The 27,085-nt window shown below is 47.3% G+C and overlaps 1 protein-coding gene across 4 annotated transcripts in view; it reads left to right on the forward strand.

Moving 5' to 3' along the window:
* cfap54 (cilia and flagella associated 54) overlaps nt 1-27,085 on the forward strand; it is an 859,633-nt gene that overhangs the window by 211,825 nt on the left and 620,723 nt on the right. For all 4 annotated transcript variants that reach the window (XM_086009903.1, XM_086009902.1, XM_086009901.1 and 1 more), the window contains one exon: nt 14,329-14,471. In XM_086009903.1, coding sequence (XP_085866029.1) covers nt 14,329-14,471 — 143 coding nt within the window. The remainder of the gene's footprint in view (nt 1-14,328; nt 14,472-27,085) is intronic.

The raw sequence follows: 27,085 nt of genomic DNA on the forward strand, positions 1-27,085 counted from the left end.
TTCACTCTCCTTTCCCAGTTTGTGTTTCTCCCTCCCTCCCTCCCTGGTTTGTGTTTCTCTCTCCCTCCCCAGTTTGTGTTCTCTCTCTCTCTCTTACTCCCCCATTTGCATTTCTCTCTCCCTGCCCCAGTTTGTGTTTCTCTCTCTCTCTCTCTCTCCCTCTCCCAGTTTGTGTTTCTCACTCTCTCTCTCTCCAGTTTTTGTTTTCCTATCTCCCTCTCTCCCCCAGTTTGTGTTGCTCACTCTCCCTCTCTCATAAGAACATAAGAATTAGGAGCAGGAGCAGGAGTAGGTCATACGGCCCGTCGAGCCTGCTCCGCCATTCAATAAGATCATGGCTGATCTTCGACCTCAACTCCACTTTGTGTCAGCTGTGGCTCAGTGGGTAGCCCTCTCGCCTCTGAGTCAGATGGTTGTGGGTTCAAGTTCCACTCCAGAGACTTGAGCACATAAATCTTGGCTGACACTCCAGTGCAGTGCTGAGGGAATGCTGCACTGTTGGAGGTGCCGTCTTTCGGATGAGATGTTAAACCGAGGCCCCCTATGTTCTCTCAGGTGGACGTAAAAGATCCCATGGCACTATTTCAAAGAAGAACCAGGGGAGTTATCCCCGGTGTCCTGGCCAATATTTATCACTCAATCAACATAACAAAAACAGATTATCTGGTCATTATCACATTGCTGTTTGTGGGAGCTTGCTGTGTGCAAATTGGCTGCCGCGTATCCCACAGTACAACAGTGACTACACTTCAAAAGTACTTTATTGGCTGTAAAGCGCTTTGAGACATCCGGTGTTCGTGAAAGGAGCTATAGAAATCCGAGTCTTTCTTTTCTTTCTTTCCTGCCCTATCCCCATATCCCTTGATTCCTCTGGAGTCCAAAGATCTATCTATCTCAGCCTTGAATATACTCAATGATTGAACATCCACAGCAGTTTGGGACAGAGAATTCTAAAGATTCATAATCCTCTGAGTGAAGAAATTCCTCCTCATCTCCGTCTTAAATGGCCAACCCCTTATCCTGAGACTATGCCCCCTAGATCTCCAGCCAGGGAAAACAACATCTCAGTATTTATCCTCTCAATCCCCCTCAGAATCCTATATGTTTCAATGAGATCACCTGTCATTCTTCTAAACTCCACAGAGTATAGGCCCAATCTACTAAATCTCTCCTCATAGGACAACGCTCTCATCCCAGGAATCAATCTAGTGAACCTTTGTTGCACCGCCTCTAAGGCAAGTATATCCTTCCTTAAATATGGAGATCAAAACTGTGCAAGGTCTCACCAGGGCCCTGTACAATTGTAGCAAGACTTCCTTACTCTTGTACTCCAACCCTATAGCAATAGAGGCCAACATGCCATTTGCCTTCCCAATTGCTTGCTGTACCTGCATGCTAGCTCTCTGACCGGGATTTTCCTTACCTCGGTGGGTCCGAGGCGGGCAATGTCGGTGGTGGGTCGTGGCCCCGCTGCTGGCTCCATCCCGCTTTGGAAAATGAATTTTTGTTGATGGGGTTTGTTAAGCCCACCCAGTGCATTTCCTAGCCCAATTAGAGGAAGCGGGTCTGATGATGTCATTCATGACGGGTCATCAGCCAGCTTCTTTAAAGGGACCATGGCCAACTTCCTTTTGACATTTGTGCTGTCAAGGTTCTACAGCATTGAAGTGCTGCAAACACTGACAATGACTGCACAGAGGTGCAGTGTTGCACACAGGTTCTCCCATGACTCCCTCCATATGCTTATGGAGGGAGTCACAGCACGCAGGGAGGTCCTCTTCCCTTCCTATAGGCGGAAGAGACCTCCCCAGGAGAACAAAACAGCCTGGCTGCACATTGCACAGGAGGCCACAAGCAGGGATGTGGTCAGGAGGACCTGGGTTCAGTGGCACAAATCTTTCAATGATCTCATTAGATCACAAAACTTTAGTACAAAGCCACATTCATCTTCATCCTCCTGTGCCTCTCATCACACCCCCATCACTTTCTTCCCTACTCTACTCCTGCACATCCTTACTCACACCAACTTACTTTGCACCTCCACCCATCCCTCTCTATCTACATTATCACATCCCCATCTCACTAGCTACCCCTCACAGTCACCCTCATCCTAGTGCAATCATACCAACTAACAACACACAAGGGTAGCCACTTGGGTGTTTCATCCAATGTTCATGTAAAGTTTCTTTTCATGTGCTGTCAACCATTGAAAACTTTATTTTCACCACTTTGCGTTCTGCACCTTTGGAAGTGGCTTAGTGAGTTGCTGTGAATGGTGAGACATAACGGTACTCATTGAAACTTATAAAATTCTAACAGGACTAGACAGACTAGATGCAGGAAGGACGTTCCCGATGGTGGGGGAATCCAGAACCAGGGGTCACAATCTAAAGATAAGGGGTAAGCCATTTGGGACAGAGATGAGGAGGAATTTCTTCACCCAGAGAGTGGTGAACCTGTGGAATTCTCTACCACAGAAGGCAGTTGAGGCCAATTCATTAAATATATTCAAGAAGGAGTTAGATATATTTCTTAAGGCTAAAGGGATCAAGGGATATGGGGAGAAGGCAGGGACAGGGTACTGAGTTTCGATGATCAGCCATGATCTCATTGAATGGCAGAGCAGGCTCGAGGGGCTGAATGGCCTACTCCTGCTCCTATCTTCTATGTTTCGATGTATCCCCCCCCCCCCGCAATGGTGGTGAGTGTAAAAGGAATGGCTTCGACATTGTAGGGATGCTTTATGGTGTTGGTGTTGGTGTGGGGTGGTGCCAACCTGGCGCATTTTGTGGCAGCCAGGGTGTACAGCATCAGGTGAAGTAAATCTGGCCATGGTGAGTGTTATGAATCTTATGATCCATGAAGAAAGACTCATGAAATAACACTGGATGGCCAGCTGGTGGCGCCGTCCAAGGAGTATAAATACTCGGGCGTGGGCCCAGCTTGCCCAGGACATTTTGTAAACAGGAACTAGTGAAAGATAACTAGACCTCCATGTTTTGAAACAAGTTGATTAAAGCCTTGCTTTATACTCGAACCAAGTGCGTAGTGAGTTTTATTACATCAATTTAATCAACTTGATATCGACTCCACACTCTGAGTGATTTCGGGAACAGCCAGCTACGACTTCAACTGCAGAAGGGACCCCCGGCATAGAAATAATCCATCATGGACAAACTACTCAGACCCGCCCGTCTTGACCTGGACCCGAATTCACCTACAACTACTAAGGTATGGAAACACTGGTATCGTACCTTCAGCAACTTCCTCAGGGTGTGTGGTGAGAATGTTCCTGATAAATTAGAGATACTTGCCAATTATGTATCTCCTCATGTGTTTGACTATATCGAAGACTGTGTAGACTATGACTCCGCTATCCTAATATTACAGCGACTATATGTTAAGACCCCAAACGAAATTTTTGCTCAGCATCTATTGGCCACAACTCAACAACAACCCGGGGAATCACTTGACGAATTCCTTCAAAAGCTTCGCAGGCTCAGCAAGGATTGTAACCTTAAAGCTGTCACAGCTGAGCAGTACCAGAAGGAGCTAATTCGCGATTCCTTTATTAATGGAATTACATCTCCCTTCATATGCCAGCGTCTGTTGGAGAATAAAACCCTCGAGTTACAGGCTGCCTATGACCAGGCGTGTTCCCTGGACTTAGCAAAGAGGAATGCAGATGCCTATCTTTTACCTCGTGCACGGGCTGCTGCTATCACTTTTAATGACTTCTTCGATAGGTCTCGGGCGGAAGCCCTCACTGATGATAACTCTAACCTAGCGGATGACAACCCTACCCTAGAAACCTTCACTGATGACGATCCTGCCCTAGCGGCATCTTGGCAATCTGGAAGGAAATGTTTCTTCTGTGGAGGTGCGTTCCATTATAGGAAATTTTGTCCTGCTCGTAACGCAACCTGCAATTATTGTAGCAAGAAAGGTCACTTTTCTAAGGTATGCCAGTCAAGAGCCTCTGTTAGTAAGAAAGGCCCCTTTTCTAAGATATACCGGTTGAGAGCTCCTGTTAGTTTTGCAGCTGCTATCTATGAAACTGCTCCTTCCCCAGAAACCACTACTAAGGTTACAGCTGTCAAGGGTAAAATTGCCCCTTCTCCCATCACAGCTGTTTTTCCCCAAAGTCTGTTCCATGCAGCCACGAAGGTTTCAGTAAATGGACACATTCTGAGCGCACGAATCGACTCATGCCACTCTGACAGCTTCATTAGTGAGCGGGCTATCAGTAAGTTAAAACTGCACATTTACCCCTCGGACAGGGAAATTGCAATGGCTCTGACGACACTGACCACCAATTCTTCCGGCTTTTGTCTTGTCGACCTTATTCTCAATGGCCGCACATATTTCTCCACCCGGCTCGGGGTGCTCCAATACCTATGCAGTGATGTGCTCCTGGGACGGGATTTCCAGAAACAACACAAAAGACTCACTTTTGAGTTTGGAGGGTCAAAGCCGGTGCTTACTATTTCCAAAGTACCGTTTTGTGCGCTTTCGGCGGCTTCGCTCGACGAGCCCTCCTTGTTTGCCAATCTTTCCCCCCGATGTAAGCCCATAGTCACTAAATCATGACGTTTCAGCCAAGATGATCGATCCTTTATCGAGACAGAAATCTCTTGCCTTCTAGCTGACAGTATCATTGAGCCATGTTCATCTCCCTGGCAGGCTCAAGTCGTCGTTGTTAAAAATCCTCTGAAGCAACACAAGAAACGTCTTTGCATCGATTACTTGCAAACTATTAACCAGTATGCCGACCTGGATGCCTACCCACTACCATGCATCGATGACATGGTCGATAACCTTGCCAACTACAAGGTATTTTCAACTTTTGATTTAAAGAGCGCATACCATCAAGTACCGTTAAAGAACTCTGACAAAAAGTATATGGCCTTTGAGGGCAATGGTCGGCTTTACCAGTTTTGTCGCCTTCCATTTGGGGTCACCAATGGGGTGGCCGTCTTTCAACGGGCAATGGATAGCCTTGTCAAACAGGAGAACTTAACAGACACTTTTCCAAATCTAGATAATATCACCATTGCTGGTCATGACCAAAAGGAGCATGATGCCAACCTCCAGAAATTTTTTGACGTTCTCTGTCGTCGCAGCTTAACCTTAAATGAGTCCAAATCTATGAAATCAGTACCATCAGTCAACATCCTTGGCTACTGGGTGGGCAACGGTGTCATCAAACCGGACCCGGAGTGACTTCGTCAGCTTCAGGAGCTCCCTCCCCCTACGAATATCGGCTCTCTTCGTCGGGCACTCGGCATGTTTGCCTATTATGTGAAGTGGATACCCCACTTCTCTGACAAGATCCAGCCCCTGCTTCACGCGAAGTCATTTCCGTTGGAGGCAACGGCTATTTCAGCTTTCAACCTCCAAGTGACAACTGGAAAAAGCCACACTTCGCTAATTGATGAAAATCTCCCTTTTGTGGTCGAGTGCGATGCATTGGAGGTGGCGATCTCGGCTACCTTGAATCAAGGTGGTCGACCCGTTGCATTTCTGTCCAGAACTTTGCAGGGTAGCGAGCTCCATTATCCTCCTGTCGAGAAGGAGGCTACGGCCATCATCGAAGCTGTACGTTAATGGAGTAATTTTCTCGCTCGTCGCCATTTCACACTTATAACCGATCAGCGCTCCGTGGCCTTTATGCTGGATAACCGGAAACGCACTAAGATCAAGAATAACAAAATACAACTCTGGAGGATGGAATTGGCCGCCTTTGAATACACCATACATTATCGACCCGGCAAAGAGAATGTGGCCCCGGATACCCTCACGTGGGCATTCTGCTCTTCTATGTCAACTTCGACTCTTGCGGATCTTCACACTGACTTATGCCATCCCGGCGTTACCCGTATGCTGCACTTTGTGCGATCTAAAAATCTCCCATTTTCTACGGAAGATGTGAAAAGAACATGCTCTTCCTGTAGAATTTGTGCGGAATTAAAACCGCAATTCTTCCGTCCATCGGATGGCTCGCTCATACATGCTATGCAGCGACTCAGCATTGACTTTAAAGGGCCATTGCCTTCCTCAATGCGAAACACCTACTTACTTACTATGGTGGACGAATATTCACGCTTTCCCTTTGCTTTCCCCTGTCCCAATATGCTTACTTCCACAGTGATCAAATGCCTCGATCAAGTCTTTTCCCTTTGTGGTACGGCCAATTTCATCCACTCTGATCGGGGTTCCTCCTTCATGTCAAGAGAACTCAAAAGTTATCTTTCCCAACGGGGAATCGCCACAAGTAAAATGACACCGTATCATCCCATCGGTAACGGACAGGTTGAGAGATACAATGCTAGCATTTGGAACGCTGTTCGTCTTGCACTGAGGTCACGCATCCTACCAGACCAGCAGTGGGAAACTGTGCTCCCTGATGTGTTGCATCCCATCAGGTCTCTTCTTTCTACGTCCACCAACGTCACGCCTCACGAGCGATTCTTCAGGTTCCAGCGTCGCTCCATGCATGGGACGTCCCTACCGTCATGGTTGGCAGCTCCCGGCCCCGTGCTGCTCCGAAGATTCGTCCGATCTGCCAAAAACGATCCCCTCGTTGACAAGGTGGAGTTAACGGACGTTAATCCCACTTACGCGCACATGTGGTACCCTGATGGCTGGGAGTCCACCGTTTCACTCAGAGATCTGACTCCCTGTCCAACCGGTCCCACGGACCCAAACGATAGAGGGTCCCACGGTAATGATGCCGACACTCTGCGCTCCTTTGAAGATGACGCCCTACCTGGGACATCAAGAGATCTACCGGCTACTCCACCAGATCAACTCAGGGAGCCGAGCGCTCCCCTTGGGATGGCCACCCGAAGCCAGGATGCCAGTCAATCCCCGGCTACCAAACAAAATGAAGCCAGCTCTGTGCCTGTGGGGACCCGCACCCGGAGTCACGATCTCCCCAGTCTCACTCAGGTCGATCAAGGCGACACGGGCCCTGTCGACCTACCAGTATGGATCAAGGGACCCAAACACGGTCTGGGGAGATGTGCCTTCCAGCCACAAACGAAGAGCTAAAAGACTGTGGCTATTCGTGGTCCGGCTAATCCGTTAAAAGGAAGTCATCGGACTTCCAAATCTTTAGGGAGGAAGAATGTTATGAATCTTATGATCCATGAAGAAAGACTCATGAAATAACACTGGACGGCCAGCTGGTGATGCCGTCCAAGGAGTATAAATACTCGAGTGTGGGCCCAGCTTGCCCAGGACATTTTGTAAACAGGAACTAGTGAAAGATAACTAGACCTCCATGTTTTGAAACAAGTTGATTAAAGCCTTGCTTTATACTCGAACCAAGTGCGTAGTGAGTTTTATTGCGTCATCCTTGGCCTCCCAGGCAGCAATGTGTTCGGGTGCTGATGCCCTCTATCCTGTGGAGCATCAGGTGATTGCAGAGAAGGTTGGTGTTGTTGTTGGTGCTGCTGCTGGTGTGCTTAGTGCTGCTGGTGATGGGGCTGATTGTGGTCGGATTCTGAGGACCAAGGTGAGACAATATAAAGTGCACCCATGTTGATGGAATAGATGGCAGGTGAAGTAGAGATGAAGAAGCATTCTTTCAATGGTGAGAGAGTTTTTCCAATGAGGTAAGAGTGGATGGAGAGTGGAAAGTGGAAAGCCTGCAGAATCTGTGCTGGAAATGGCCTGAGAAACAGGTTGTGGCTGAGGAAAGTGATGATCTGTCAGGTGGGAGCATTTACTGTACATTTGAAGCTGTCAAGTAATCAGCTGGAGCAATGGCCATTCAACTCCCGCCTCAGGTTCATAGACGCTGTCAAAAAAAAAAAAAATTCTCACCCGACCCGCCACCAATCAAACCCGCTGACTCCCCGGAAAATTCCAGCCACTGTGTTCCTTGTACTAGGACACCTAAATCTCTCTGAACACCAACATTTAAAAGTTTCTCACCATTTAAAAAAACTCAGTTTTTCTATTCTTCCTACCAAAGTGAATACCTCACATTTCCCCACATTATACTCCATCTGCCACCTTATTGCCCACTCACTTAACGTGTCTCTCTCCCTTTGCAGGCTCTTTACGTCCTCCTCACACCTAGCTTGGTATCGTCAGCAAACTTGAATACATTGCACTCAGTCCCTTCATCTAAGTCATTAATATAGATTGTAAATAGCTGAGGCCCAAGCACTGATCCTTGTGGCACCCCACTAGTTACAGCCTGCCAACTAGAAAATGACTCATTTATCCCTACTCTCTGTTTTCTGCCTGTTACCCAATCCTTTATCCATGCAAATACATTACCCCCAACCCCATGTGCCCTTATCTCATTTAACAACCTTTTATGTGGCACCTTATTGAATGCCTTTTGGAAATCCAAATATACTACATCTACTGGTTCCCCTTATCTACCCCGCTAGTTACATCCTCAAAAAATTCTAATAAATTTGTCAAACACGATTTACCTTTCATAAAACCATGTTGACTCTGCCTAATCATATTATGATTTTCTAAGTACCCTGTTACCACTTCCTTAATAATGGATTCAAGCATTTTCCTAACGAATAATATCAGGCTAACTGGCCTGTAGTTCCCTGTTTTCTCTCTCCCTCCTTTCTTGAATAGCAGGGTTAAATTTGCTATCTTCCAATCCGCTGGGACCGTTCCTGAATCCAGGGAATTTTGAAAGATCACAACCAATGCATCCACTATCTCTGCAGCCACCTCTTTTAGAACCCGAGGATGTTGGCCATCAGGTCCAGGAGATTTGTTAGCTTTTAGTCCTATTATTTTCTCAAGTACTTTTTCTCTACTGATATTAATTATTTTACGTTCCTCGCTCTCATTAGCCCCTTGGTTCCCCTCTATTTTTGGTATACTTTTTGTGTCTTCTACTTTGTTTGAAGTCTCTGCCATTTCCTTGTTCCCCAATATAATTTCTCCTGGCTCAGTCTCTGAGGGACCAATGCTTACTTTTGCTACTCTCTTCCTTTTTACATACTTGTAGAAGCTCTTACAAGCTGTTTTTACATTTCTTGCAAACTTACAAGTAAGAAGTATGATGGAATACTTTCCACTTGCCTGGCTGAGTGCAGCTCCAACAACACTCAAGAAGCGCGACATCATCCAAGACAAAACATCCCGCTTGATTGGCACCCCTCTACCACCTTAAACATTCACTCCCTCCACGTACTGTGGCTGCAGTGTGTACCATCTACAAGATGCACTGCAGCAACTCGCCAAGGCTTCTTCGGCAGCACCTTCCAAACCAGCGACCTCTACCACCTAGAAGGACAAGGGCAGCAGGCACACGGGAACACCACCACCTCCAAGTTCCCCTCCAAGTCGCACACAATCCTGACTTGGAAGTATATTGTCGTTCCGTCATCATCGCTAGGTAAAAATCCTGGAACTCCTCTCTAACGGCACTGTTGGGAGTACCTTCAGCACACAGACTGCAGCGGTTCAAGCAGGTGGTGAGCCACCACCTTTTCAAGGGCAGTTAGGGATGGGCAATAAATGCTGGCATTGCCAGCGACGTCGAGATCCCATGAACGGATTAAAAAAAAAAGTCTCTCTTTCTCTCTCTCTCCCTCCCCCGTCTCTCTCTCCCTCTCCCCCAGCCTCGTGCTCTCTCTCTCTCCCCCCCGTCCCTCCCTCTCTTCCTCCCCCAGTCTCGTGCTCTCTCTGTCTCTCCCCCAGTCTCTCCCTCCCCCAGTCTCGTGCTCTTTCTCTCTCTCTCCCCCATCTCTCTCTCTCTCTCCCTCCCCAGCCTCGTGCTCTCTCTCCCCCTGTCCCTCCCTCTCTTCCTCCCCCAGTCTCGTGCTCTCTCTGTCTCTCCCCCAGTCTCTCCCTCCCCCAGTCTCGTGCTCTCTCTCTCTCTCCCCAGTCTCTCTCTCTCCCCCTCCCCAGTCTCTCTCCCTCTCTCCCCAGTCTCTCTGTCACTCCCACATTCTCTCTCTCTTTCTCGCCCCTCAGTCTCTCTCTCTCCCCCTCCCCCAGTTTCTCTCTCTCTCTCTCCCCTCAGCCTCTCTCTCTCTCTCTCTCTCTCCACTCCCTCTCTCTCTCTTTCCTCTCTCTCCCTCCCTGAAGCTCAGGCCCATAGCGGGTTCAGGGTGTAGGCGCTCTTTATAAGCGCATCGCCATTCGCTGTGACTCCCAGCACAGTGTTGGCATTCGGCAGCCGTTCACATTCTCAGTGGCTCAGGGTTGTAGCGGGTTCCAGTGTGAAGGCGCCGAAATTGGTTTCAGTGCACAGGCGCCAAAGCCCGCTCCTGCAGGCCAAAAGAACGAGCATGTGGGACGTGATTGAAAAGAGCGCCAGCGTGCTGGTGCACGCTCCTGCATGACTGCGCAGCCTGCAACACCTGGTGCGTGGCAGCCTCGAGGTAACTGCGTAGCCGCGCAGCTTAGGGGGAACAGTGCTACAGACGTGGTCGTCCGGGATCACAGTGCTCTCCACAAACCCCCACATGCTGCAGTTGTGGCACAACAGCTGAACTGTCATCCCTTTATGACCTTGTTTTAATTATTTAGTTCATTAAAGTTTATGTGGGAAAAATTCGGTTGCTTTGCGCCCCCCGTTAGCGCCCTAAGATGGGGCACAAAGCAACTAGTGCCCGGGCGCGGCGATGTTTGCGCCGCTTGCGAAATTGACCAGACATTTTGTGGTGCCACTAAACACTACCACCATGATCTCCTGCGCCCGCAGATCGTGACGTCAGTCGAGCGTACAATGCCCTGGTAGCACCCCGGACCGGATATTGAGTGGCGTCCCCTGCCTTACCGCCTGCTGCTAGCAACGACAGGTTGAGGGGAGCGTTTTGCAGTCGGGAAGGGACTGGGGGAGCGCTATTTAAAGGTGACCGCTTCCTGCCTATTTTTGCCGGCGACATTTTTGCACCACGCATTCTGAGAGAGAGAGACTTCTGGAGCGATTCAACGCTGTGTGAAGGAGTTTTGGGTACTGAGCAGCACTTTGCAGGTTCATTTTGATTTGACCTTCCTTGCATCGATTTAGAAGAGACTGTGGGGGCTGCACTCTGAGCTCTTTCCCTGGGTCTCTCCATTGTCCTGTCCAGCAGATTTGATGTACAGGCCGAGATTCAAGGCTGCAATGAGCAGGGTGTGGATGGAGAGCACGATCAACCCTCCCCTTTAAGAACTGGCCGGCGCCAGTGTGTTTGTGTTCCATTGCTGACTGACATCACATGAACTTTGCCAGTGCTCCGAGGTAACGCCTCGCTCCTCGGTGTTAGCGCCTTAAGAGAGGTGTGTAGTGCCTGATTTAGCACTCCAATCACCTCCAGGGACAATAGAAGCCAAGTTTGCAGTCGGATGCGATAATTAGTGCCAGGAGCTAAACTTTGCGCCCGGCCGATAATTGCGCCCCAAATGGGGCGATACCGAATTTCTCCCCCTATGTATTTAATTAACTAAATACTAGATCTAGTTTAAGTTCTAGGTAGATGAAATTAAATATTTACCTGTAACACAAAGCACTCCAAGTATTGGAGACAAAAAGCGGCACCTCCTTCCCACTGTGCTCCAAATTCCCAAGTTCGACACTCTGTTTAAGTGAACGCCATTTAAGACCACTCTCAGTTGCTCTCTCGGGACAGTTGCTCTCTCTCTCCCACAGTGCTGTTAGGTAGGGCGTTCCAATATTTTGACCCAATGACGATGAAGGAGCGGCGATATATTTCCAAGTCAGGATGTGAATGTTTAACGACAGGACGCCAATCAACTGGGCTGCTTTGTCCTGGATGGCATCGAGCTTCTTGAGTGTTGTTGGAGCTGCACTCATTCAGGCAAGTGGCGAGTATTCCATCAAACTCCTGACGTGCCTTGTAGATGGTGGAAAGGCTTTGGGGAGCCAGGAGGTGAGTCACTCGCCGCAGAATACCCAGCCTCTGACCTGCTCTTGTAACCACAGCATTGGGTCAAAATATTGGAGCTCCCTCCCTAACAGCACTGTGAGAGTACCTTCACCACATGGACTGCAGCAGTTCAAGAAGGCAGCTCACCACCACCTTCTCGAGGGCAATTAGGGATGGCCAATAAATGCTGGCCTTCCCAGTGATCCCCACATCCCATGAATGAATAAAAAACCAATCACTTTGAAACACAATAAGGCTCAAGATCATCTCAGGACACCTAGGAATGGGCAATAAATGCAGACTTGTCAGTGTTGGCAACATCCTAAGAACAAAAAAATAATCATTTTCGTCATCCTCCTCTGTACCTTCTCCAAGCCTCATTATCTCCTGCCATTATTTATGTGGCTGGTCTAGTTAAGTTTCTGGTCAATGGTGACCCCCAGGATGTTGATGGTGGGGGATTCGACGATGGTCATGCCATTGAATGTCACGGTAAGGTGTTTAGACTTTCTCTTGTTGGAGATTGCCATTGCCTGGCATCTGTGTGGTGCAAATGTTACTTGCCACTTATCAGCCCAAGTTTGAATGTTGTCCAGGTCTTGCTGCATGCGGGCATGGGCTGCTTCATTATCATCATATGAGAATAGTGCTGAACACTGCAACCGTCAGTGAGCATCCCCACTTCTGACCTTATGATGGAGAGAAGGTCATTGATGAAGCAGCAGAAGACACTGCCCTGAGGAACTTCTGCAGCAATGTCCTGGGGCTGAGATGATTGGACTCCAACAACCACAACCATCTTCCTTTGTGCTATGTATGACTGCAGCCAGTGGAGAATTTCCCCCCCGATTCCCATTGACTTCAGTTTTACTCGGGCTCCTTGATGCCACACTTGGTCAAATGCTGCCTTGATGTCAAGGGCAGTCACTCTCACCTCACTCTGGAATTCAGCTCTTTTGTCCGTGTTTTGACCAAGTTTGTTATGAGGTCTGGAGCCGAGTGGTCCTGGCGGAACCCAAACTGAGCATTGGTGAGCAGGTTATTGGTGAGTAAGTGCGGCTTGATAGCACTTTTGACAACCCCTTCCATCACTTTGCTGATGATTGAGAGTAGACTGATGGGGCGGTAATAGGACAGATTAGATTTGTCCTGCTTTTTGTGGACAAGACATACTTGGTTCTCTCATCACCTGCCGCAGACCTAGTCCTGCAGCTATGTCCTTCAGGGCTCGGTCAGTAGTGTTTATGGAGTGGCTTGCAAGGCCACTTTGAGTAGCGTGGTACTGGAGTGACATGTAGTCCAGAAAGGGTAGAGGTGGTAGGTTCTGTTCCATGAAAAGCATTGGTGAATCAGTTGGGTTTTTGCAACAAAACAGCAGCTTCTTGGTCCTTTTTTTCCTTGGACCAGCTGACAGATTACCATTTATTGAGTACCAGTTTACAACTTGTCATGGGGGGTATTAAATTTATAACCTCTGGGTTACTAGTTCAGTATCATAACCACTGACATAATAAAACTCACTACGCACTTGGTTTGAGCATAAAGCAAGGCTTTAATCATCTTGTTTCAGAACATGGAGGTCTAGTTGTACTTCACTAGTTCCTTGTCTTACAAAATGTCCCTGGCAAGCTGGGGCCGACGCCCGAGTACTTATACTCCTTGGACGGCGCCACCAGCTGGCCGTCCAGCGTTATTTCACGAGTAGTTTCTTGATGAATGATGAGATTTATAACAACCACTAGGCTACCAAAGCTAGTCTCTGGGCTGTTGCATATCAAAATAGGCTCCAGTGGTCGGAGCTGTTTTCATTAAAGAAGTGTAGCAAAGAGGATACATGCTTGATTATTTTTTTTAATGAAGAGGAGAATGGATTCTATCCAATTGAATAGATTATTTGAGAAGGATAGGAGCGGGAGAACTAGGGGGCATAATTGTAAAATTTGTAAGCAAAGAATTAGGTCAGAAACCTCAAAGTATTTATTTTCACAGAGAGTCATCGCTCTCTAAAGCACATTACTGAAGTGTGCAGTGACTATGAATTCCCTGCAATCCTTCAAAAGAGAGCTGGACGAGTTCCTGAGAGAGGAGGACAATTCAAGTCATAAAACATAAACTACGGGTCAGCTCGAAATAAATTCACTCAGTTATCCTGATTTCCTGGAGCTTACTTGATTGCTTAAGGGTTCGGAGAGGAGTTTTTTTCTGAAATTGACCACATTTTTTCCCTCTGTCTTCTTGGCCCTCCCAGGAGATTGTGTCACCAGGTGGGGAGAGTGGGGTCGTGGGTGGTGGGGGCGTGAAGAATGTGTCAGTGATACACAAAGCTACAATACATCCAGATGGGGTAGGCTTGCTGGACCAGATGGTCTTTCCTGCCTTTTTTGTATGTCCATAGCCCAATATATATGAGGTTTTTTTCCAGAGGATATTTGATAGTAATTTCAATGTAATTTTTTTTTAGACTGCATATCAGTTGGGACACTATCCGGTGGCAAAGGTAGCTTTCTCTGTGCTATGGAATCACTTCGTCTCACAGGCATCTCGACCGACTCCAGATACATGGTTTATTTCTAACAAGACAGATTGGAGCATCATTCGGAAAAGGTACAAATGTTACAAATTCCATGACTGTTTTTCCCGACTCCAGGTACAATTTATTTTGCCCAAGGAAATGAATTTTAATATCATTGGCCTTCTCAATTTGGAAGCAGTATTTTTGTATCATTCAGAAATTAAAGCAGATTTTAAGCCAAATAAATGTAAATTTTATTCAAGATATTTAATTAAAAATCTTTTATCCCCTTGCACTTCCTATCTGAACAACTTGACTTTTTTTGTCACATTTTGGGTCAGCTTTTTTCTCATTATAAATTCCTACATTTAGAATTTTGCTTATGTAAACACATTTTTTTGTTATTGTGCAGTGTGCCACTGGGTTCCCACAAATTTGACCAAGTACCACATAATAAATTTGTTGGCAATGCCTATGGGATCTTATCGAAGTTTTCAAGATATTAAGGGGAATAGATAGGGAAGATAGAGAGAAACTATTTCCACTGGTTGGGGATTTTAGGACGAGGGTGCATAGTCTAAAAATTAGAGCCAGACCTTTCAGGAGTGACATTAGGAAACAAAGGGTGGTAGATGTTTGTAACTCTCTTCCACAAACGGCAATTGATGCTAGGTCAATTGTTAATTTTAAATCGGAGATTGATAGCTTTCTGTTAACCAAAGGTATTAAGGGATATGGGCGAAAGGTGGGTATATGGAGTTAGATCGCAGGTCAGCCATGGTCTCATTGAATGGTGGAGCAGGCTCGAGGGGCTGAATGGCCTCCTCCCATTCCTATGTTCGTATGTCCTAAAGGGACAGTGGCAGCATGGATACAAAATTGGCTAAGGGATAGAAAGCAGAGGGTAGTGTTGAATGGTTCCTTTTCAGACTGGAGGGAAAGTAGTGAGGACATAAAAAACCTGCAAGGGGACATAGACAGGCTAAGTAAGTGGGCAGAGATTTGGCAGATGGAATACAATACTGGAAAGTGTGAGGTTATGCACTTTGGCAGGAAAAATCATAGAGCAAGCTATTATCTTAATGGCAAGAAACTGGAAAGTACTGAAGTACAAAGGGATCTGGGGGTCCTGGTGCATGAAACTCAAAAGGTTAGTATGCAGGTGCAGCAAGTGATTAAGAAGGCCAGTGGAATGTTGGCTTTCATTGCTAGGGGGATAGAATATAAAAATAGGGAGGTATTGCTTCAGTTGTACAAGGTATTGGTGAGACCGCACCTGGAATACTGCGTACAGTTTTGGTGTCCATACTTAAGAAAGGACATACTTGCTCTCGAGTCAGTACAAAGAAGGTTCACTCGGTTAATCCCGGGGATGAGGGGATGGACATATGAGGAGAGGTTGAGTAGATTGGGACTCTACTCATTGGAGTTCAGAAGAATGAGAGGCGATCTTATTGAAACATATAAGATTGTGAAGGGGTTGGATCGGGTGGATGCGGGGAGGATGTTCCCGATGATGGGTGAAACTAGAACTAGGGGGCATAGTCTTAGAATAAGGGGCTGCTCTTTCAAGACTGAGATGAGGAGGAACTACTTCACTCAGAGGGTGGTAGGTCCATGGAATATGCTGCCCCAAAAAGCCGTAGAAGCTACATCATTACATAAATTTAAAACAGAAATAGACAGTTTCCTAGAAGTAAAGGGAATTAAGGGTTATGGGGAGCAGGCAGGAATTTGGACATGAGTCTAGGTTCGGATCGGTCATGGCCATGTGGGTAGCGGAGCAGGCCCAGGGGCCATGTAGCCTGATCCTGCTCCTATTTCGTGTGTCTAATTCTGTTAGATTCAGGAGATGGTTCTGCGATAGTGGATTGGCGGTTAGGATCAGATCAGCCATGATCTTATTGAATGGCGGAGCAGGCTCGAGGGGCCGATTGGCCTACTCCTGCTCTTATTTCTTATGTTCTTATGTAAGTTTACAGTGGCGTTCCCCAGGCGTTAATATTAGGACCAACTCTCTTTGTGATATATATTAATGATATTGACTTGGGTATACAGGGCATAATTTCAAAGTTTGCAGATGATATGACACTTGGGAATGCAGTAACAGACTTCAGGAGGACATAGACAGACTGGTGAAATGGGCAGACACATGGCAGATGAAATTTAATGCAGAAAATTGACCCTTAGTGTTAGGGGGGATTAAATACGTGGGGTTATGGGGCTACGGGGATAGGGCTTGGGTGGGATGGCTGTCGGTGTCGGGACCGGGTGCTAGGGTTTGGATGATCAGCCATGATCTCGTTGAATGGCGGAGCAGGCTCGAAGGGCCGAATGGCCTACTCCTGCTCCTATCTTCTATGTTTCTATGTTTCTATGAAATGTGAAGTGATACATTTTGGTAGGAAGAATGAGAAGAGGCAATATAAACTAAAGGGTACAATTTTAAAGGGGTTGCAGGAACAGAGAGACGTGGGGGTGTATGTACACAAATCTTAAAGGTGGCAGAACAAGTTGAGAAGGCTATTAAAAATGCAATAGGGATCCTTCGCTTTATTAATAGAGGAATAGAGTACAAAAGCAAGGAAGTTATACTAACTTTTATAAAACACTGGTTAGGCATTAGCTGGAGTATTATGTTTAATTCTGGGCACCACACTTTAGGAAGGATGTCAAGGCCTTGAAGAAGGTGCAGAAGAAATTGACTAGAATGGTACCAGGGATGAGAGACTTTAGTTATGTGGAGAGACCGAAGAAGCTGGGGTTGTTCTCCTGAGAGCAAAGAAGTTTAATAGGATATTTGATAGAGGTGTTCAAAATTATGAACGGTTTTGATAGAGTAAATAAGGAGAAACTGTTTCCAGTGGCAGAAGGGTCGGTAACCAGAGGACACAGATTTAAGGTGATTGGCAAAAGTACCAGAGGCGACATGAGGAAACATTTTTTTCGCTGCTTGTTGTCGTGATTGGGCATGAACTGCCTGAAATGGTGGTGGAAGCAGATTCAATAATAACAAAATTCCAAAATTCCCTAGATTCTAGAATGGTCCCAGCGGATTGGAAGGTCGCAAATGTAACACCGCTATTCAAGAAAGGAGGGAGAGATAAAACAGGGAACTACAGGCCAGTTAGCCTGACATCAGTTGTCGGGACAATGCTGGAATCCATTGTTAAGGAAGTGGTATCAAGTCACTTAGAAAATCATAACATGATTAGGCAGAGTCAACATGGTTTTATGAAAGGGAAATCGTGTTTGACACATTTATTAGAGTTTTTTGAGGTTGTAACTAGTAGGGTAGATAAAGGGGAACCAGTGGCTGTAGTATATTTGGATTTCCAAAAGGCATTCGATAAGGTGCCACATAAAAGGTTATTACACAAGATTAGGGCTCATGGGGTTGGGGGTAATATAGTAGCATGGATAGAGGATTGGTTAACGGACAGAAAACAGAGAGTAGGAATAAACAGATCTTTTTCAAGTTGGCAAGCTGTAACTAGTGGGGTGCCGCAAAGATCAGTGTTGGGGCCTCAGCTATTTACAATCTATATTAATGACCTAGATGAAGGGACCGAGTGTAATGCATCCAAGTTTGCTGATGATACAAAGCTAGGTGGGACAGTAAGCTGTGAGGAGAACACACAGAGTCTGCAAAGGGATATAGATAGACTGAGTGAATGGGCAGTAAGGTGGCAGATGGAGTATAATGTGGGGAAATGTGAGGTTATTCCCTTTGGTAGGAAGAATAGAAAAACAGAATATTTTTTAAATGGTAAGAAACTTTCGAATGTTGGTGTTCAGAGAGATTTGGGTGTCACCTGGAGTACTGCGCACAGTTTTAGTCTCCTTATCTAAGGAAGGATATACTTGCCTTGGAGGTGGTACAACGAAGGTTCACTAGATTGATTCCTGGGATGAGAGGGCTGTCCTATGATGAGAGATTGTGTAGAATGGGCCGATACTCTCTGGAGTTTAGAAGAATGAGAGATGATCTCATTGAAACATACAAGATTCTGAAGGGGATTGACAGGGTAGATTCTGAGAGGTTGTTTCCCCTGGCTGGAGAGTCTAGAACTAGGGGGCACAGTCTCAGGATAAGGGGTCGGTCATTTAAGACTGAGATGAGGAGGAATTTCTTCACTCAGAGGGTTGTGAATCTTTGGAATTCTCTGCCCCAGAGGGCTGTGGATGCTGAGTCATTGAGTATATTCAAGGCTGAGTACATTTTGGACTCTAGGGGCATCAAGGGATATGGAGATCGGGCAGGATAGTGGAGTTGAGGTCGATGATCAGCCATGATCTTATTGAATGGCAGAGCAGGCTCGAGGGGCCGTATGGCCTACTCCTGCTTTTATTTCTTATTTTCTTATGTTCTAACATTCAAAAGAGAATTGGTTAAATACTTGAAGAGAAAAAATTTACAGGGCTATGGGGAGATAGCAGGGGAGTGCGATTAATTGGATAGCCCTACCAAAGAGCTGACACAGATGCGATGGGACAAATGGCCTCCTTCTGTGCTGTATCATTCTATGATTCTAGGAAATGGCTCACAATGCTTCTGAATTTTTTTCAACTGCCATGTTTTCCTAATAACTGAAAAAATCTAATTTCTTAAACTGTGTAATGTACTAAAACATTGAAAAGGTTACAGCAGTCACTGAAATAATTGCAGCATCAATACTGACCAGGAGCAGATTGACATATGTTTATCAGAGGCAGCAAGACATTTTCATTGTAGGAAACTGCCTAGCTCTGTACCATTTTCCACCCACCTACCGCGTGGCACGCTTCTGACAACAACAACTTGCACTTATATAATGCCTTGAACGTAGTAAAATGTCCCAAGGCGCTTCATAGGAGCGTTATCATACAAAATTTGATACCAACCCACATACGGAGATATTAGGACAGATGACCAATAGCTTGGTCAAAGAGGTACGTTAAAACCTATCTCTTAACGAAGGAGAGAGAGGTAGAGTGGTGGAGAGGTTTAGGGAGGGAATTCCAGAGTTTAGGGCCTAGGCAGCTGAAACCATGACCACCAATGGTGGACCGATTAAAATAGGGGATATGCAAGAGTCCAGAATTGGAGAAGCGCAGAGCTCCCGGAGGGTTGTAGGGCTGGAGAAGGATACAGAGACAGGGAGGGGCGAGACTGTGGGGGGATTTGAAAACAAGGGTGAGAATTTTAAAATTGAGGCATTGCCGGACCGGGAGCCAATGTAGGTCAGCGAGCACAGGGTGATAGGTGAACGGAACTTGATGCAAGGTAGGATACGGGCAGCAGAGTTTTTGGATCAGTCCAAGTTTATGGAGGGTGGAAGATCGGAGGCTGGCCAAGAGAGCCTTGCAATAGTCAAGTCTAGAGGTAACAAAGGCATGGATGAGGGTTTCAGCAGCGGATGAGCTGAGGTGGGAGCGGAGTTGGGCGATGTTACGGACATGGAAGTAGGTGATCTTGGTGATGGCGCGGATATGTGGTCGGAAACTCATCTCGGGGTCAAGTATGACACCAAGGTTGCGAACAGTCTGCTTCAGCTTCAGACAGTTGCTAGGGAGAGGGATGGAGTCTGTGGTTAGGGAACAGAGTTTGTGGTGGGGACTGAAGACTATGGGGGAGAAATTCCCAACCTTAGCGCCACCTGTCAGCACAGCGTTAAATAAAGAGAGCGCCAACTGCCGCTCTTCCACCAACTGGTGGCGGGTCCCATGGCATCCTCTATTTCGGATGCCCCGGGTGCGCTGGCGTTCTTAGGTAGCGCCCTGCAAAAAAAAAGGCGGAGTGGTGACATCAGTCAGCATGCAATGCTGACTTAACGCCACCACTGTGAACTCCGACTCCAGTATTGAGTTCAGCGCTGGGTCCTAAGCACGCCAGGTAAACCTAGCATGCAAGTAGACTGACAGAGGCATTGTCAGCACTTCTTAAAGGGACAAACACATCTTTTGGGTAAGTTTGCATTTAAGCATTTGGACTGTTTTTTTAATTTTATTGAAGTAGTGGCTTGCAGCAATACATGTTAAAAGTTTCTTACTTTGGATGGTAAAGCAAGGCCTCTGAGAAGACAGAAAAGCTGCAAATATTCAACAGGTCAGGCAACATCCATGGAGAGAGAAACAGAATTCACGTCTCAGGTTGAGATGCTGTCTGACTGCTGAGTATTTCCAGCATTTTATGCTGTCATTTCAGATTTCCAGTATCCACTCACAGAGGGAAGAGGAAGACACAGAAGAGGAGGAAGCAGAGGAGGAAGAAGCAGAAGAGGAGGAAGCAGACGGAAGGATGCATTCCAGACTACCCCTTTCTGGCCGGGATATCCGGGATGGAATCATCCGTTTGCGGAACCAGTGATCACAACCCCAATTCCCCTTTCAACATTAGTCCCAGACCTTACCTTCCCTGTGTTACTGACCATCACAGTGTCCTCATGGCCACAATGCTGAAATTAAAGCCACCACAAAGCAACCTTTCCAATCCACCTATATATGTCTATTCATCACCCTTATGCATTCTTCTTTATTTATGATCTTTCATGGGATGTGGGCGTCGCTGGCAATTTATTGCCCATCCCTAGTTGCCCTTGAAAAGGTGGTGGTGAGCCGCCTTCTTGAACTGCTGCGGTGAAGGTACTCCCACAGTGCTGATAGGGAGGGAGTTCCAGGATTTTGACCCAGCGACGATGAAGGAATGGCGATACACTTCCAAGTCAGGATGGTGTGTGACTTGTTGGGGAATTTGGAGGTGGTGGTGTTCCCATGCGCCTGCTGCCCTTGTCCTTCTAGGTGGAAGAGGTTGCAGGTTTGGGAGGTGTTGCCGAAGAAGCCTTGGCGAGTTGCTGCAGTGCATCTTGGAGATGGAACACACTGCAGCCACGGTACGCCGGTGCTGGAGGGAGTGAATGTTTAAGGTGGTGGATGGGGTGCCAATCAAGTGGGCTGCTTTGTCCTGGATGGTGTCGAGCTTCTTGAGTGTTGTTGGAGCTGCACCCCTCCAGACAAGTGGAGAGTATTCCATTACACTCCTGATTTGTGCCTTGCAGATGGTGGAAACGCTTTGGGGAGTCAGGACATAAGACGCTCGCCACAGAATACCAAGCCTCTGACCTGCTCTTGTTGCCACAGTATTTATGTGGCTGGTCCAGTTAAGTTTCTGGTCAATGGTGACCCCCAGGATATTGATGGTGGGGGATTCGGCGATGGTAATGCCGTTGAATGTCAAGGGACGGTGGCTCGATGCTCGCTTGTTGGAAACATAGAAGCTTAGAAGATAGGAACAGGAGTAGGCCATTCGGCCCCTCGAGCCTGCTCCGCCATTTAATTAGATCATGGCTGATCATCCAATTTCAGTACCCTGTCCCTGCATTCTCCCCATATCCCTTGATCCCTTTAGCCTTAAGAAATATATCTAACTCCTTCTTGAATATATTTAATGAATTGGCCTCAACTGCCTTCTGTGGTAAAGAATTCCACAGGTTCACCACTCTCTGGGTAAAGAAATTCCTCCTCATCTCTGTCCTAAATGGCTTACCCCTTCTCTTTAGACTGTGACCCCTGGTTCTGGACTCCCCCGCCATCGGGAACATCCTTCCTGCATCTAGTCTGTCTAGTCCTGTTAGAATTTTATAAGTTTCAATGAGATCCCCTCTCATTCTTCTAAACTCCAGCGAATATAAGCCCAATCGACCCACTCTCTCCTCATGCGTCATTCCTGCCATCCCAGGTATGGAGATAGTCATTACCTGGCACTTGTGTGGTGCAAATGTTACCTGCCACTTATCAACCCTAGCCGGAATGTCGTTCAGGTCTTGCTGCATGCAGACATGGATGCTTCATTATCTGAGGAGTTGCGAATGGCACTGAACACTGTGCAGTCATCAGCGAACATCCCCACTTCTGACCTTATGGTGGATGGAAGGTCATTGACGAAGCAGCTGAAGATGGTTGTGCCTAGGACACTGCCCTGCGGAACTCCTGCAGCAATGTCCTGGGACTTTGATGGTTGATCTCCAACCACCATAACCATTTTCCATTATGCTAGGTATGACTCCAGCCAGTGGAGAGTTTTCCCCCCGATTCCCATTGACTTCAGCTTTACTAGGGCTCCTGATGCCACACTCGGTCAAATGCTGCCTTGACGTCGAGGGCAGTCATTCTCACCTCACCTCTGCAATTCAGCTCTTTTGTCCATGTTTGGACCAAGGCTGTAATGAGGTCTGGAGCCAAGTGGTCCTGGCGGAACCCAAAATGGGCATCAGTGAGCAGGTTATTGGTGAGTAACTGCTGCTTGATAGCACTGTCAATGACACCTTCCATCACTTTGCTGATGATTGAGAGTAGACTGATGGGGCGGTAATTAGCCGTATTGGAGTTGTCCTGCTTTTTGTGGACAGGACATACCTGGACAGTTTTCCACATTGAGGGATAGATGCCAGTGTTATAGCTGTACTGGAACAGCTTGGCTCGAGGTGCGGCTAGTTCTGGAGCACAAGTCTTCAGCACGAAAGCCGGGACGTTGTCGGGGCCCATAGCCTTTGCTGTATCCTGTGCGCTCAGTCGTTTCTTGATATCACGTGGAGTGAATCGAATTGGCTGAAGACTGGCTTCTGTGGTGGTGGGGACCTCAGGATGACGCCGATATGGATCATCCACTTGGCACATCTGGCTGAAGATGGTTGCAAACACTTCGGGGGCTAAATTCAGTTGATTTGCGCCTCCCATTAGCGCCCTAATCAACTAGCACCTGGGCGCGGCGCCGCTAACGTCTACCGCGAAATTCAGCGGGAGGTTAGTGGTGACGCTAGCCATTAGCACCGCCGGCGATGATGTCATCGCCATGCGCAGCGCCCCGCTCGCGCCCCGGCTGTAATATTGGGTGGTGCCCCCCTGTGGCTGGGGCGACGCTAGTTAAAGGGGATGTGGTGGGTTGCCATTTTTGTTGCTGGCCGCCTACCAGCACCTGCCCCCCCCCCCCCCGTTGCTGTCCCCGGCCCCTGTGAAGCCCCCCCGCGGAGTGCCGGCTGCTCCCCGTGAGCCTGGCACTCCTCTTGAGCGCCGGGCTCTTTTGCCGGCACTCCCAATCCCTGGTGGCCCAGCTGGGCGCCAGGATGCGTTGTGCCAGGCCCCTCCCCTTTAATGTGGGGAGGAAGGCCTGCAGTACTGTAGCACGTAGCGCTGCAATATTGGCTCGCAGCACCCCAAGAGGGACGCAGGGCGCCTCCAGTAGCGCCCCTCCTCCCTCTCGGGCGCTACCTGGGAAAACCGGCCTTGGGGGTGCTAGCTTTTTCGGGGCGCTAAAATTAGCACCCTGGTGAAGGTTGTGCCATCCAATTTTTACCCCTTGAGCTTCGTCTTTTGCACTCACGTGCTGGGCTCCACCATCATTGAGGATGGGGATATTCATGAAGCCTCCTCCTCCCGTTAGTTGTTTAATGGTCCACCACCATTCACGACTGGATGTGACAGTACTGCAGAGCTTTGAACTGATCTGTTGATTGTGGGATCGCTTAGCTCTGTCTATAGCATGCTGCTTCCACATTTAGCATGCACGTAGTCTTATGTTGCAGCTTCCCCAGGTTGGCACTGCAATTTTAGGTACGCCTGGTGCTGCTCCTGGCATGCTCTTCGACACTCCTTATTGAACCAGGGTTGATCCCCTGGCTTGATGGTAATGGCAGAATGAGGGATATGCTAGGCCATGGGGTTACTGATTGTGGTGGAATACAATTCTGCTGCTGCTGATGGCCCACAGCGCCTCATGGATGCCCAGTTTTGAGCTGCTGCATCTGTTCTGAATCTATCTAGCACGGTGGTAGTGCCACACGACACGATGGAGGGTGTCCTCAGTGTGAAGATAGACTACAGCTCAGCATTCAACACTATCGTCCCCAACAAGCTGGCCACCAAACTCCACACTCTTGGCCTGAACACTTCCCTCTACAACTGGACCCTGGACTTCCTAACAAACAGACCCCAGTCTGTCAAATTAGGTAACCACACCTTCCCCCACCACCCCCCTGACCCTGAACACGGGGGCCCCACAAGGATGTGTGCTGAGCCCCCTCCTCTACTCCCTCTTCACCCACGACTGTGTGGCTGTTCATGTTTCCAACACCATCATCAAGTTTGCGGATGATACCATGGTAGTAGGCCAGATCACCAACAACGATGAGTCAGCCTACAGGGAGGAGGTCCAGCATCTCGTGAAGTGGTGCGCCGATAACAACCTGGCCCTTAACATCAAGAAAACCAAAGAAATCATTGTGGACTTCAGGAAGTCTAAAGGCGGTAGTCACACCCCCATCCACATCAATGGGGCTGTGGTGGAAAGGGTGGACAGCTTTAAGTTCCTCGGAGTCCACATCACAGAAGACCTCTCCTGGTCCCTCAATACCTCCTCTCTGGTGAAGAAGGCCCAGCAGCGCCTATATTTCCTAAGGAGGCTGAAGGGATGTAACCTATCACCCCTGATCCTCTCTAACTTTTACCGCTGCACAATAGAGAGCATCCTGACAAACTGTATCACAGTATGGTATGGCCAGCTGTAGCTACTATGACCGGAAAGTCCTGCAGCGGGTAGTCAAAACTGCCCAACGCATTACCGGCACCCGGCTACCGACCATAGAGCACATATACCAGAAACGCTGTTTGCGGAGGTCACGGACCATCATCAAAGACCCTACCCACCCCAGCCACAGTCTGTTCGCCCTCCTGCCATCTGGGAGACGCTACAGATGCATTCGCACCCGTACGACCAGATTTAGGAACAGCTTCTTTCCTAGGGCTGTCATCCTACTGAACTCCACAAATAAACTCTAAAGCCTGCACATCTGCCAATGCACTTTATTATGGTTATGTTTATGTTAATGTATTACAAGCCAAATGTATGTTGAATGTTTAAATGTCTTAATCTAAATGTACACTCTCGGGAGCCGCAAGCCTACATTTCGTTGTACTGCACTTGTGCACTAACAATGACAATAAAGTTGATTATGATTATGATTATGATTATGACAATGACTGTGCGGTGGTCACTGCTACCAATGCTGTCATGGACAGATGCATCTGTGACAGGTAGATTGGTGAGGACGAGGTCAAGTAGGTTTTTCCCTCAACAAGGGAAACAAGGATAGAAGCAAAAGACAGGAAGGAGAAAAACAAAGGTGGCAGTCAGAGATATCAAGGGTTTAAATCAAACATAGCCACAGTAAATAATAATTCTAAAAGGTGTAAGAGTGTTAAAAAAAACAAGCCTGAAGGCCTTGTGTCTTAATGCGAGGAGCATTCGTAATAAGGTGGATGAATTAGCTGCGCAAATAGAGGAAAACGGATATGATATGATTGGGATTACGGAAACATGGCTCCAGGGTGACCAAGGCTGGGAACGCAACATCCAGGGGTATTCAATATTCAGCAAAGATAGGCAAAAAGGAAAAGGAGGTGGGGTAGCATTGCTGGTTAAAGAGGGGATTAACACAATTGAAAGGAAGGATATTAGCTCTGATGATGTGGAATCTGTATGGGTAGAACTAAGAAATACCAAGGGGCAGAAAACGTTAGTGGGAGTGGTATACAGACCTCCAAACAGTAATGCGGAGGTTGGGGATGGCATTAAACGGGAAATTAGAGATGCGTGCATTAAGGGCACAGCAGTTATCATAGGTGACTTTAATCTACATATAGATTGGGCTAACTAAATTAGTAACAATACTGTGGAGGAGGAATTCCTGGAGCGTATACGGGATGGTTTCCTGGACCAATATGTCGAGGAACCAACTAGAGATCAGGCCATCTTAGACTGGGTATTATGTAATGAGAAAGGATTAATTAGCAATCTTGTTGTGCGAGGCCCGTTGGGCCGGAGCAATCACAATATGATAGAATTCTTCATTAAGATGGAGAGTGAAGTAGTTGACTCAGAGACTAGGGTCCTGAATTTAAATATAGGAAACTACGATGGTATGAGGCGCGAGTTGGCTAGGATGGATTGGGGAATGTTACTCAAAGGGTGGATAGGCAATGGCAAACATTCAAAGATCGCATGGATGAACTACAAAATTTGTTCATCCCTGTTTGGCATAAAAATAAAACAAAAAAGGTGACTCAACCGTGGCTAACAAGGGAAATTAGGGATAGCATAAGATCGAAGGAGAGGACATATAAATTGGCCAGAAAAAGCAGTAAACCTGCAGATTGGGAGCAGTTTAGGATTCAACAAAGGAGGACAAAGGGATTAATTAAGAGGGGGAAAATAGAGTATGAGAGTAAGCTTTCAGGGAACATAAAAACTGACTGTAAAAGCTTTTATAGATATGTAAAGAGAAAAAGATTGGTGAACTCAAGCATAGGTCCCTTGCGGTCAGAATCAGGGGAATTTATAATGGGGAACAAAGAAATGGCAGACCAATTAAATACATACTTTGGTTCGGTCTTCACAAAGGAGGACACAAATAACCTCCCAGAGATGTCGGGCAACATAGGGTCTAATGAGAGGGAGGAACTGAAAGAAATCAGTATTTGTAGGGAAATGGTGTTAGGGAAATTGACGGGATTGAAGGCCGATAAATCCCCAGGGCCTGATAATCTACATTCTAGGGTACTTAAGGAAGTGGCCCTAGAAATAGTAGATGCATTGCTGGTCATCTTCCAAAATTCTATAGACTCTGGAACAGTTCCCATGGATTGGAGGGTAGCTAATGTTACCCCACTATTC

The sequence above is a fragment of the Somniosus microcephalus genome, chromosome 17 (genome assembly GCF_052327205.1).
Source record: "Somniosus microcephalus isolate GS21.2 chromosome 17, FLI_Smic_1.0, whole genome shotgun sequence".
Taxonomy (NCBI): domain Eukaryota; kingdom Metazoa; phylum Chordata; class Chondrichthyes; order Squaliformes; family Somniosidae; genus Somniosus; species Somniosus microcephalus.